Source organism: Oncorhynchus mykiss, chromosome 4 (assembly GCF_057628025.1).
Source record: "Oncorhynchus mykiss isolate SJ-2025 chromosome 4, ASM5762802v1, whole genome shotgun sequence".
Lineage (NCBI taxonomy): Eukaryota > Metazoa > Chordata > Actinopteri > Salmoniformes > Salmonidae > Oncorhynchus > Oncorhynchus mykiss.
Window position 1 is genome coordinate 15,807,546 of NC_143025.1, and position 13,265 is coordinate 15,820,810.

Sequence of the window (13,265 nt, forward strand, 5' to 3'; positions counted from 1 at the left end):
AAAACAGCAGCTGACTTTAAACAGCAGTTCAAGTCCAAGAGTAGGGCAAGCAGCTTTGTCACTGCAGTAGCTGTAGTGGCAGATTGTGACCCTGAAAACCCTCTAAAAGAACAAACATTCAAAGTAAAGAGACCAGGCATCTACCCTTCTGATGCTCCCAGCATTGCATGTGTATTTTGTGCTGGTGAGCATTTATTGGTTGACTGCCAACAGGTGAAGGCCCAGTGACACAAATCCAAGGTTGAGTTTGAGATCAAAAAGTCTTTGTTTTTGCTGTTTGATAAGAGGACACTTAAGAAAATAATGTAAAAGAAGGATGACCTATCAGAGCTGTCAAAGAAAGCACCCCACTATCCGGCACATTGAAGGAAGAGAGAGATTTAGATCTCTGAAGGCAGATACGAGGGGTGTAGCAGTAAAGCGGGAGGAGACTGTCAGCAGTACTCTTGTTTCACTGGAAGCTGGTGAAGATACCGGAGCCGGTACAGATTGTGCACTTGCGCCAGTTCAAGTAAAGATGGCAAATGGAAGCAAGTCTGTTAACTTATGTGTTTCTCAATTATGGTAGTTCAGCAACATTTTGTACAGAGAGACTGAGGCAGCTGAAAGCTAAAGGCAGTGAGACTGAAATTCTGCTATGCACAATGGGGCAGGAGAGTCGTATCAAGAGCTTTGAGATATCTGGATTAGTGATTGGCAATGTGGAAGGCGACACATTTCTCGCATTACCAAATGTCTACACCCAGAATAAGATCCCAGTGACAAGAGAGAACATTCCCACTCAAAAAGATCTCAAAAGGTGGCCATACCTGAAAGAGGTTCAGTTGAAGGAGATTGATGCCGACGTAGAACTCCTGATTGGCGTAAATGCTCCAAAGGCAATGGAACCCTGGCAAATCATAAATAGCCAAGGCAGTGAAAACCCTCTTTGGATGGCTGATGAATGGTCCTCAACAATTGTACCATGGCAGAAGAATCTTGGCGTCCTACGATGATGGTCAATCGTATCTCAATGGCCGACCTGTGGGTTCTTCTTGTAAATCAGTACAACCATGACTTCCCTGAGAGAGAGTATGAAGAGAAAAGTGAGATGTCAGCTGAGGATTGTAACTTTATGGAGATAGTATCAAGCTCCATAACGCTCAAAGACCGTCACTACTACTTACCGTTGCCCTTTCACAACAAAGATGTAGTCCTGCCAAACAATCATGACATGGCAGAGCAGAGCATCGGGCTCTAAATATTATCAGGAAGTTCAAGAAGGACGAAGGTTACGCTGCAGAGTACACAAGAACAGCTCCTCAGAGAGAAAGGCAAGGTATGGTACATACCACAGGAACAATACGAGTGGTGTTTGACTGTTCATCATCCAATAAAGGCACATCTCTCAACATTAAACTCCAAGACCCTGATCTGAAAAACACGCTTATAGGAGTCTTGCTAAGATTTCGGCAAGAGCACATTGCCATGATGGCAGACATCGAAGGAATGTTCCATCAAGTACGTGTCCATGAAGATGACTTAGACTTCCTGCGATTCCTATAGTGGCCGGACAGTGATACTAGCAAATTACTACAAAAGAGTACAGAATGAGGGTACATCTTTTTGGTGCTATATCCTCTCCAAGTTGTGCAAATTTTGCATTGTGAAAAACTGCAGAAGACAACTGTGAGAGGTACGACGAAGATGTGATTCAAACAGTCAAGTCCAACTTCTATGTTGATGACTTCCTCAAGTCAGTGGCCACAGAAGGACAAGCCATAGCTCTCACAAAAAACCTCAGGGATATGTGCTCTCAGGGTGGGTTCAAATTGACCAAGTGGGTCAGCAACAGCCGCACTGTGCTGGCTTCTATCCTTGATGAGGCAGATAAAAGGCAGATAAAAGAACTGGACCTGGACAGAGAAAAGCTGCCTGTTGAAAGAGCACATGGAATCCGATGGAACATTGAAAGTGATGCGTTTACCTTCCAAGTCACTTCCAAGAAGAGGTATTCTCTCAACTGTCCGCTCTGTTTATGATCCATTAGGTTTCCTTGCCCCATTTGTATTAAAGGCAAAGCAAATTCTTCAAGCGCTCTGCAAGCTAAAGTGTGGATGGGACGAAGTCATCCCCGAAGAACACTCTGTTTCATGGAAGAGATGGCTCTCAGAGCTGGACCAGCTGTCCAGATTCCAGATTGACAGGTATGTGATGCTTGAGAACTTTGGTCAAGACCGCACAGCTGCATCACTTCGGTGATGCAAGTGAACAAGGTTATGGCACGGCAAGCTACTTTAGGTTTACAAACAGTATGGAAAAGGTCCACATCGCATTCATACTGGGGAAATCAAGGGTGACTCCACTCAAGCAGATGATGATCCCCAGACTGGAACTTGCCACAGCAACATTGGCAGTGTGAGTGGACAGGATGTTAAGGTTGGAGCTCCAGATTGAACTTGAGATGTCAACTTTCTGGACAGATAGCCAGTCTGTGCTAAAATACCTCCACACCGATACCAAGAGATTTAATACCTTTGTGGCTAATAGGGTTGCTATGATCTGTGACCTATCGAAAGCAAAACAGTGGAGCTGTAACGTGCATTGTTTGAAGGAGACCAAGGTGCAGAGTAATTTGTGGTCATCATATTTATTTAAATGAGAACCAGCAACAAATTAACAAAGTGAAACCAAAACAACCGTTCCGTAGGCTACAAGAGCTGTACAAAAACAAGATCCCACAACATAGGTGGGAAAAAGACTACCTAAGTATGATTCCCAATCAGAGACAACGATAGACAGCTGCCTCTGATTGGGAACCACACTCGGCCAAACACAAAGAAATACAAAACATAGAATACCCACCCCACATCACACCCTGACCTTACCAAATAGAGAAATAAAACGGCTCTCTAAGGTCAGGGCGTGACAGGAGGTATTTGAACTCCAAACACAACCCAGCCGATGATGCCTTGAGGATTACATGTTGAAACTTTCCTGAACTCAAAGAGACAAGAATTTCTGGAGAAAGTCCCTGAGGAGTTTGGCTCCATCCCTCCGGATGATCCAGAGGTGAGAAAAGACGTCATGTAAATAGTACAAGTGTGGAAGAAAAGAGTCCGATCAGCAAACTGATTGAGTACTATTCAACATGGAAGAAAGCAGTTGCCTGGATGCTGAAACTGAAGAGACTTCTTCTACAGTTAAGACAGAAAAGGAAAATGCTCACAAAAACTGATCCAGGATCAGATTAGAGTTTAACAAAATCACTGAAGGAACAAATTGACAAGTTCAAACTGACGTTTGGAAAATAAAGTTTGTCTGTAAATTAGAACTTGTTCTCAACTAGCCTACCTGGTTAAATAAAGGTGAAATAAAATAAAATGAAATAAAAATCTTCCACTTATGCAGGAGCGGAACAAGTGGAACAAAACTAAGAGAAACTTCAGTCCTGGTGACCTTGTTGTCATCATCGATGACACTGCCCCAAGGAACTCTTGGCTAATGGGGCGTGTGTGGGAGGCTTTGCCAGGGGCCAAAGGTCTTGTTCGGAGCGTCATGGTTAAGACCAAGACAAATATCTTACAGAGACCTATCAATACACTCTGTCTGCTCCTTGAGGCGGCTGAGTGAGACACACACACACAAACATACACACACAGTGCTCCATCTTTGAATCACGTGCACCTCTGATTCATTGATGTCGTACTCTTACATTCTTTGATGTCGTAGCCATATATTTTTGGACGTCGAACTCTTGACATCTTTGGAACTCTTCAACTCAGACTGAGATCTATGGACTCTTTTCCTATATGAGACCTTGGACAATTTGTATATAGCTATGAACTGTAATAGTGCTCTGGTATAGAATGTTTTGTGTATTACGTTTGAATATTAAGTAATTGTTGTGCATTCAGAGCAGTTAACAATTAGGGGCCGGTATGTTATAGACAATTTGGACATATTTGTATAAAAGACAGAACATACAGAGCTCCATGTACATGATGAAATATTAGGTACGTACCTTTATGATTTATATTTACCTCATTGAGATATATTCATTTATTATTAGTGTAACTTAGTTTTTGCCCCCAACCCCCCCCCCCCCCCCCCTCTTGCCCATTCATTGTACTGTGGTAAGTGTGTTAGAATAAAGGCAGGAAGTTGGGCCTTCGGGGGGAGGAGACTGTAGTCTTTTGACCATACAGACAGTTCATACTATGTATTTTCCATGTCAAGTAATCTATGCTTTAAGTTGATTGGAGAATCAACTTTTTGTTAGTTACAAGAAGAATAAACCTTTTTGTTGCACCACATCCCTGGATCTCATTGAGTGTTTTGGCCGTTTGGAAACCTTGAATGTGGACTGTATGCGTACGAAACAACCCCGCTTTCAGGCTTGGGCAATGGCTATGATAAAGAGGAAAGGAAGCCACTACACCATTCTTTACTGAACTTGCATGAGACATTGTAAATCAATACATTGCTAAATACAGCATTGTGAAAGTCTACAGCCTACATCTTTGTCAGAAAAATTCTATGAGAAACCTATCATTAGCATCACTATATCCTGTTCCTTAATTGTTTGAAACCTGGACGTTTTACTTCAAATTATGAGGCATGTTTTACCTTGCCAAAATCCTACCATAAAAACCTGGTGGCAATTATTTTTTTATTAAGACTTACTAATATGTGTTTCCTGCTCTTTAAAAAAAAAAAAATAATTGTCTAGCTGACAAATCCATTATCCAAGTCATATTAACAACCTATGATACTTGTTGTATCTTTAAATCTTTCCTCTTTCTAACTGATATTTCCATCTTTGTCCAAGAAACCACTTGCGCATTTTAGGACCGTGTTTTCTGGAAATGGCATTTTGGAACGTTCACGTGTAACCTACTGCCATGCTGTACATTGCTGCCCCTACAATGTCAAGAAATAATATTTTATCAAAATTTTAAGCTAAACATTCCGATCTGTTCCATCAGCCGTATTAATTGATATGGCGTATGCCTTCACTAAACTAATTTGATACGTATCAGTCGGGATTAAGAAGTTAGTATTTGCAATGTCCACTGAAAAATAAGTGGGTATACGGCGTATACCCTCCGCTAAACCACTGGCTGTGAAATATGCGATAGTTTGTGTTCTCGAAGTAGTCTGGCAAATAGTTTCCTCCGTTACAAAAATACTGAATCTTAGGAGTCAAGCTTGACATCCAGAAATCCGAGTTGAAGGGCAAGGAGTCGGGGAATCTATTATTTTGGAGTCAACTCCCCACCATACATGGGACCAGAACATAATTACCAATCATTAGTAGATTGCAAATGGACTGCAAGAAGCCCAAACAAATAATACTTTACCAAACACAATCATTTCGAACCTTGCTTACTTTTGGGGAACCCTGCTATACATGATATCATATTGCATCACCATATCATATTGATACAGTATGTCACTCACTAGCTACGAATCACCTTCACTAATGAATGTCAATAAGGATTCAAAAAGTATTACCTTATATCTATTCTATTTCTAACATTTGAAAGCATCTGCAAGGATTCTCCATCATTCCATTGTTCTATGTGTTATGCATAACATGTTGTATCATTTAATTTGTGCCATAGGCCTATCGGTTAACAGAGCATGTTGGAGAGAAGTTGTCCTCTCCAATCTCTCTACAGTATTACATCCTATAGAGGGACCACCATATTTCCCACATTTTCTCCCTCATCAGTCGGTACCGTACTTCTAAGCCACCAGATGAAGAGTAATGTGCTGCCTAGAGAGGAGGGCTGGAGCTAAAAACAGTCCATCAGAGCACAGTCTACCCCCCCCCCCAGGCCTGATAAGGGAAATTAAATTCCTGCCCTTTATCTGGAAAATAGCCCCTAATGAAGGTACAGGAGATAACGTAGGAAATTCACACTTCAGAGTGTACTAACGAGACAACAGATGATACCACCTTCCAGATTGCAGAGAATTACGTAACAGGGTTATGTAATTGAAAATGGCTCCCATGCACATGCTAGAGTAAGAACAGATTAAGTCACATAATGTGACCAAAAAACAAGATTAAACTCACTCTACAGTGGAGGAGAGTGGGGTAAGTTGAGACAAAGGGGTAAGTTGAAGTCCCTTTGTTTCTATTTATTTGTCATCTTCTTTTTCTTCTTCTATGGTATTATGGCGGTCAGCAAACAAATGTTAGAAGTGCATGCCACCACCTACTGGATGGGTGAAAACTGATAAACTTTAATGAATAAATAACAGGGGAAGAGGAAGGGTGAACAAAAACTTCACTCCTTCAATCTGATTCAAATGTCGTCTCAGATCCCTACACAGGTTCACGAGCCTGAGAGGGGTTGAACCTCTTCATTCAGTATTCCCTGTCACGTTTCGGCCATGAAGTCCTGATGATCCCAAAATATTTTTGCCGCCTTCTCAATGATTTCTAGTTTCTTTGATTGTTTTGTCTGTCCAGTGCAATTTATCACTTGTGCGATAAACACAATAAAGTTTACCTTCTTCACTGTTAGTATCCCAGGATCCCTCTGTTGAATGACATTCAGAGTGGCATCCACTCTCATCTTATATCCACTTGCTCCTTCTGCTACTTGCACTGCCTCCACATAGGAGACCTGCTGGATAGCCCTGATCCTAGCTAGCTACTACAACCGCTTTAACCCTATCAGGGCAATCTGGAGCGTGATTCCCATTACAATTACAGGACCGTGCTTCCTCAGACTCTTCAACAAAAACAAATACTTGCCACATGTCCAAACGTTTTACAATTATAACACTGAAGCATATTTTGTACATACTGTCTTCACTGAATATTTCACATTCCCAAATATTATATGAGTCAGTAGAAAAACTGAATCAAACGACAGCCAAACTGATAGGCTTTCCAACTTCTTTCCGTCAATCATTGGGATTAAACCACGTGCATCTACCACTCCAGGTATGTTCTCCCTAATCCACAAAGCCTCAATGTACTACGAGACGTCAGAGATGACACCTTTATTCGGTGCCCTACTCTGAAAATCATAGCATTCCACATTATACATTAATAGTTTGTAGAGCCACAGTGCTCTCTTTCTGTTCTCTTGGCAGGAAATCAACATACCGCTTCTGGTTACCCTGACCAAATCCACTTTCCCAATGTGTCCTTTACCATCTTTGAGACCACGAACGACCGGGTCACCTAAAAAAAACATCCTTGCTGGTGAAACGCACTCCAACAATATATTCATCTTAATTTCCAACTTTAGACCGTTTATTTCCATTCTTCTTTCTCACCATTGTCCACTTATCATTCTCATCAACTCCACTCGCACCAACAAAATCACACATTGTATCTGCTTCCACCATTACATGCATTTGTGCATTTGTAGGCGGTTTAACTTACCCTATCATGCGACTCAACCTACCCCATACCCGGGCCGGGGTAAGTTGTAGCAAGAGACCACTTTTTTTGGATAAGCTATGTTTTCAAAACTGTAATGTTTACATGAATTCTGATTATGTCCAGGGAAATACAACATCCTGAAATATATGTAGATATCTTTGATAGAAAGAATACTATATTTCCCTTGACAAAGTGATGCTGAATGTAAAAAATGGCTCAACTTATCCCACTCTCCCCTATGCAGTCTGGCTCTGGACTGATTGCATCCCATTTTAATCTTCTTTAAAAGGAATTGAAACAGAAAGACTACATACAGTACACTTCCCAGAAGCTCAGTAACCCCAGCCACCAGCTGTGGCTAGGTGTCCATAGCCCTCACACACTCACAGCTCACACCAAGTCAACGTGTGAGCTAAGCAGACAGGACTCCATAACTTGGGGTTGACAAAGCCCAGGCCACTCTGGCATTTACATCCCCCTGATATGCCTCTTTACTTTTTTTGGAGGCTGTTACTTAATTTTCCACTCCATGCAGCAAACATTTCAAACCACCCGATGATTTAAAGCTTTTCCAGCTTGACCAAAACACTCTCTGGCTCTCTCACATGGCTGCTTGCAACACTGTGCCATAGTTCAGAAACATGACAGCCTCTGGTAACAGTCACAAATTCTGCACATTATTTAAGAGTGAAAGGCCACTTGTGTGGCGATGATAAAGACTTGGCTCCCAGGCTGTGGGAGGGCTTGTAGACGGACGGAATGTAGATGACCTCCCGTGCTCTTTGATCACTTAACACCTCTTATACACTTATCAACTGACTACATTCTGTTCTGCAGAACATAGACCCCCCCCCCCCCCCCCCCCCCCTTGCTCTCTCACGTTATGGAGAGGGGGAAAGTCATTAAGCACAAATGGGGAGGAGTGAGCAGCTCGTCATTTGCTACTGCTTAAGAGCCTAGGCAAAGCTCAGAGCCACAGACAGAAAGAGAGCGAGCCAACAGAGGTCTGTGCAAGGGTCTGGGAATATCGGCAACACCTTCACTAGGTGGGATACAACACTGACATACCACTATTTGGGGGAAAGCTGGCAAACATAATTTGGAAGTCTTATTGTGAGAAGGATCCCCTCAATCCACACGACTCTCTAAAGTAGGTGTTTTTATAGAGACCGTCAAGTATAATCTCCAGCTTTGTGGGGGTCACAACATGCATGGACTGATAGTTTGACATTGGAATTGCCTTTCTGGGTTTCAGTCAAGTTGTAAGGGATTCAGTCATCTAGTCATATTTCCAGTGTTATTCTTGTTGTTTTTTGTAAAATGGCACCAGACTTGACAGCTTCTACTGCTAATCATGACAGTTAGAGAATGGACTTTCCTGGACATTCTTCCATGAGCTGCTCACTCCCCCCTCAGCTCTGCGGCTGAACAAGAGTGGGTGTAGGGCAGCATCAGGGAGACTCAGGCTGCTCATGATGGGGAACGTCATACGTGGCGCTGTGGCCTTTATCCCCTCCGAGCGCTGCCAGCGTTTCCTGGTGGGCGACCTGAAGGAGATGCCTCTCGATCGGACACTAGACCTGAGCAAACTGCAGCTGCGTCGTCTTCCTGTGGCTGCCTGCCTGTTCAATGAGCTGGTCAAGCTCTACCTAAGTGGCAACAACCTGAGCACCCTACCTGCAGACTTGCAGGGCCTGAGGAAGCTGCAACTCTTAGCTCTTGACTTCAACTGTTTCGAGGAGCTGCCTGCGGCTGTGTGTCAACTACCTCAGCTTAACATCCTGTATCTGGGCAACAACCAGCTCTGGTGCCTCCCACGGGAGCTGGGCGAGCTGAAAGAACTTAATACCCTGTGGTTGGAGACTAACTGTTTCACTCAGTTCCCCAGTGTGGTCTGCGACCTCCCCAACCTCAAGACGCTCCATCTGGGGTACAACCAGATAAGCAAACTGCCCATGGAGCTCGGTGGGTTAGAGGAGCTGAGGAGTATCTGGCTAGCCGGGAACCAGCTGTGTGAGTTCCCGCCAGTGTTGCTCGCCATGCACCTTCTGGCCGTGATCGATGTGGACCGCAACAAAATCCGCCGCTTTCCTGGTCTGTCCCACTTGCAGGGGTTGAAACTGGTAATCTACGACCACAACCCCTGTGTGAACGCACCTGTGGTCGGGGAGGGGGTCAGAAGGGTTGGACGCTGGGCAGACAGCTCGGATGATGAAGAGGATGGTGAGGATGGGTTGAAAGTGTGTGAGACTCCGATTGAGGTGAAGGAACTTGCCCCAGAGGGACAACTGGACTCACTACTTGAAAAGGGTTGTGGAAGCATCTGACCTTCAACCGTGGCTAAACTGGGGAACAGGATGCCAGTCAAGTGGAGCACTTACTGAAGAACGACCACTTACTGGAGAACGGCCAGCAGCCAGGCCTGATGGTGTTTTGTTCCAAATATGGTCAGGCCAATGATATGGACCTAAACACAGATGACAAATAATAAGCTGTTACGATTGGTTTCCATCATGATGAAACATGGACCTCACGAAGAGTGCCAGGAGGAATCTGATATGAAGTTCTCTACTTTTACATCACTGTCTGCAGACTTGAAGGATTTTATTTTGCTCGTATTCAGTTCATTTTACAGGTTATTTTCCAATTCAATACATTTCTGGAGACATGAACCCCGGGGCACACCACGTCATTTCAACATGGAAATTGGGGTAATATTGTTGAGATGTTGATCAATGAGATTTCAACATTTAATCACCCACTCAAAATGACAGACAGAGTTTGTTGTATTCCCAATGTGTTATCACTATGGTTTCAACCATCTGAAAGCACAACAAAATTCCAATAGAAAAACCATGTCTGATTTTTTTGTTTTGTTTTCATCTAAAATGTGTTATCACAGCACTTTAAACCATTTTAAAGCACAACAAAGTTAGAATGATAATACAATGTCAGATCTTTTGTATTTATACAACAACTTAATGTGTTATCACTGTGCTTCATCTAATAGCAGAACCAAATGACTTGGATTGCAGTTGAGATTACATTAAAAGTACATATTGCAAGTGATCAATGATGTTAGAGATTCTGCACAGATTATTTAAGCATTTGTGAAGAGCTCCACAGACCTGCGACCTTTGCATCTTGAACAAGCATGCTTTCTATGATTTCAGAAGAAGACATTTATAGTTACATTAGCGTAACCTCAACATGTGGTCATGGATGTGTTAGTCATTTTAAGATAGTATTTATTCAATTACATTAGTTTGTAAATTAGCAAAAACTTTAGGCTATTTACTGTCTTACAAAAGTAATATTGAATTGTGTTTGGTTGACAACGCAACCAAATATCAACATTTAAAGGATGTCTAATGCTTGCATAGTTTCATCTGAGCCACTGGCTAAATCATATGCTTAACATTTTATTTTTGGTTTAGTTGGAGATGTAAATCCAACATAATTTGTTAACTTGTCAACAAGTTAATAGGCTATTTACTGTATTGCAAAAGTGATATTGAATTGTGTTTGGTTGTCAACGCAACCAAATATCAACATTTGAAGGAGATTTACAGTGGGGCAAAAAAGTATTTAGTCAGCCACCAATTGTGCAAGTTCTCCCACTTAAAAAGATGAGGCCTGTAATTTTCATCATAGGTACACTTCAACTATGACAGACAAAATGAGAAAAGAAAATCCAGAAAATCACATTGTAGGATTTTTAATGAATTTATTTGCAAATTATGGTGGAAAATAAGTATTTTTGGCCCATTCCATACATGCACAATTGGTGGCTGACTAAATACTCCCACCCCCCCACTATATGTATCTTTTGTGTCACTGACGTTGTCTGACTTTAATTCCAGTCTGTCTACAAATTATTAATGAATATGTTGGATTAAAGTCTCAAACAATAATCAAGTTAAATAATAGGAATACATTTAATAAAACTTTAAATGCTCTTCAAATAAAGTTTGATTTAGTCCCATTCATTCATTTCGATTTTTGGTTAAGATGGAAACATGAATCCCACATATCAATGATTAATTTATACATTCAATTTTAAATCAACCAAAGCTTGAAACTCTAGGCCTTTATGTATTGTCTATTTTTAGTTGAATCCTGAGTTGAATTGAAACAATAGCGGTTGATTACTTAGCCTGAATAGTATCATTGATGATATGACAAATAAAGTCATTCTAAAGGGTAACCATACTCTAAGAGCAACAGTGAATATATTTAATTATTAATAGATCTATCAATATCATGATAGCACATTGGTAGTCGTCAGTGTCAAATATCAAAGCTAAGCAGGACTGGGCCTGCTTAAAAAAAACCTGGATGGGATATCAAATGAATAGCTGTTGTAGATAGGTCAAGTAAGAGGTGCTGCCCAGCCTATAGTTTTTTTAATTCTGATAGTGGATATACAATTGAAGATCTGACATTGTTTCAATGGTACAAACTCAACACGTGTTACACAAGGTTTGCATGTATTAAAATTACGACAATCATGTGGTTGAAATTTCACCCTCAAAACAACAATTTACTTTGATTAATTTTTTCAAATGATATGTATTTTCCATGTAGATTCGACATCACAATACGTTGACAAATTACATTGACACAATGTTGATTCAACCAGTCTGTGCCCAGTGGGAAGGAAATTCTGCCAGATGACTCTATTCATGAACCTTTGCTGGGGACAGCATACTTACTGTACAGTGCATTTGGAAAGTATTCAGACCCCATGACTTTTTCCACATGTTACAACCTTATTCTAATATGGATTAAATAGTTTTCATTCAGGATCTCTCTGTACTTTACTCCGTTCATCTTTCCCTTTGTCCTGACTAGTCTCCCAGTCTTTGCCACTGAAAAACATCCACACAGCATGATGCTGCCACCACCATGCTTCACCGTAGGGATGGGTGTCAGGTTTCCTCCAGACGTGACACTTGGCATTCAGACCAAAGAACTCAATCTTGGTTTCATCAGACTAGAGAATCTTGTTTCTTATGGTCTGAGTCCTTTAGGTGCCTGTTGGCAAACTCCAAGCGGGCTGTCATGTGCCTTTTACTAAGGAGTGGCTTCCGTCTGGTCACTCTACCATAAAGGCCGGATTGGTGGAGAGCTGTAGAGATGGTTGTCCTTCTGGAAGGTTCTCCCATATCCACAGAGGAACTCTGGAGCCCGGGTTCTTTGTCATGTCCCTGACCAAGGCCCTTCTCCCCCATTTGGTCAGACGGCCAGATCTAGGAAGAATCTTGGTGGTTCCAAACTTCTTCCATTTAAGAATGATGGAGGCCACTGTGTTGTTGGGGACCTTCAATGCTGCAGACATGTTTTAGTACCCTTTCTCAGAGCTGTGCCTCGACACAATCCTGTCTTGGCGCTCTATGGACAACTCCTTCGACCTCATGGCTTGGTTTTTGATCTGACTTGCACTGTCAACTGTGGGACCTTATATAGACAGGTGTGTGCCTTTCCAAATCATGTCCAATCAATTGAATTTACCACAGGTGGACTATAATCAAAATGTAGAAACATCTCAAGGATGATCAATGGAAACAAGATGCACATGAGCTCAATTTCGAGTCTTATAGCAAAGGGTCTGAATACTTATGTAAATAAGGAATTTCTGTTTTTTGTCATTTATCATTATGGGGTATTGTGTGTAGATTGATGAGGGGGAAAAAATATTTAATCCATTTTAGAATAAGGCTGTAATGTAACAAAATGTGGAAAAAGTCAAGGGCTCTGAATACTTTCCGAATGCTTATTATGTACTGTATAGTATTGTGAGTAGGCATTATTTTCATAAAAAGATTCAATACAGATAATTTCGTCATAGGCTATTATAATTCACAGAGCCACT

The 13,265-nt window shown here is 41.7% G+C and overlaps 1 protein-coding gene across 1 annotated transcript; it reads left to right on the forward strand.

Moving 5' to 3' along the window:
• Positions 1-8,367: 8,367 nt before the first annotated feature.
• On the forward strand, positions 8,368-11,359 carry lrrc10 (leucine rich repeat containing 10). The gene has a single exon (XM_021598913.3). It carries the CDS (start codon positions 8,863-8,865, stop codon positions 9,715-9,717), a length of 855 nt encoding a protein of 284 aa, XP_021454588.2. The 5' UTR covers positions 8,368-8,862; the 3' UTR covers positions 9,718-11,359.
• Positions 11,360-13,265: the final 1,906 nt, after the last annotated feature.

What these genes read in the sequence shown, in the direction of transcription:
- lrrc10 (XM_021598913.3), top strand. Translation starts at nt 8,863, where the DNA reads ATGATGGGGAACGTCATACGTGGCGCTGTGGCCTTTATCCCCTCCGAG.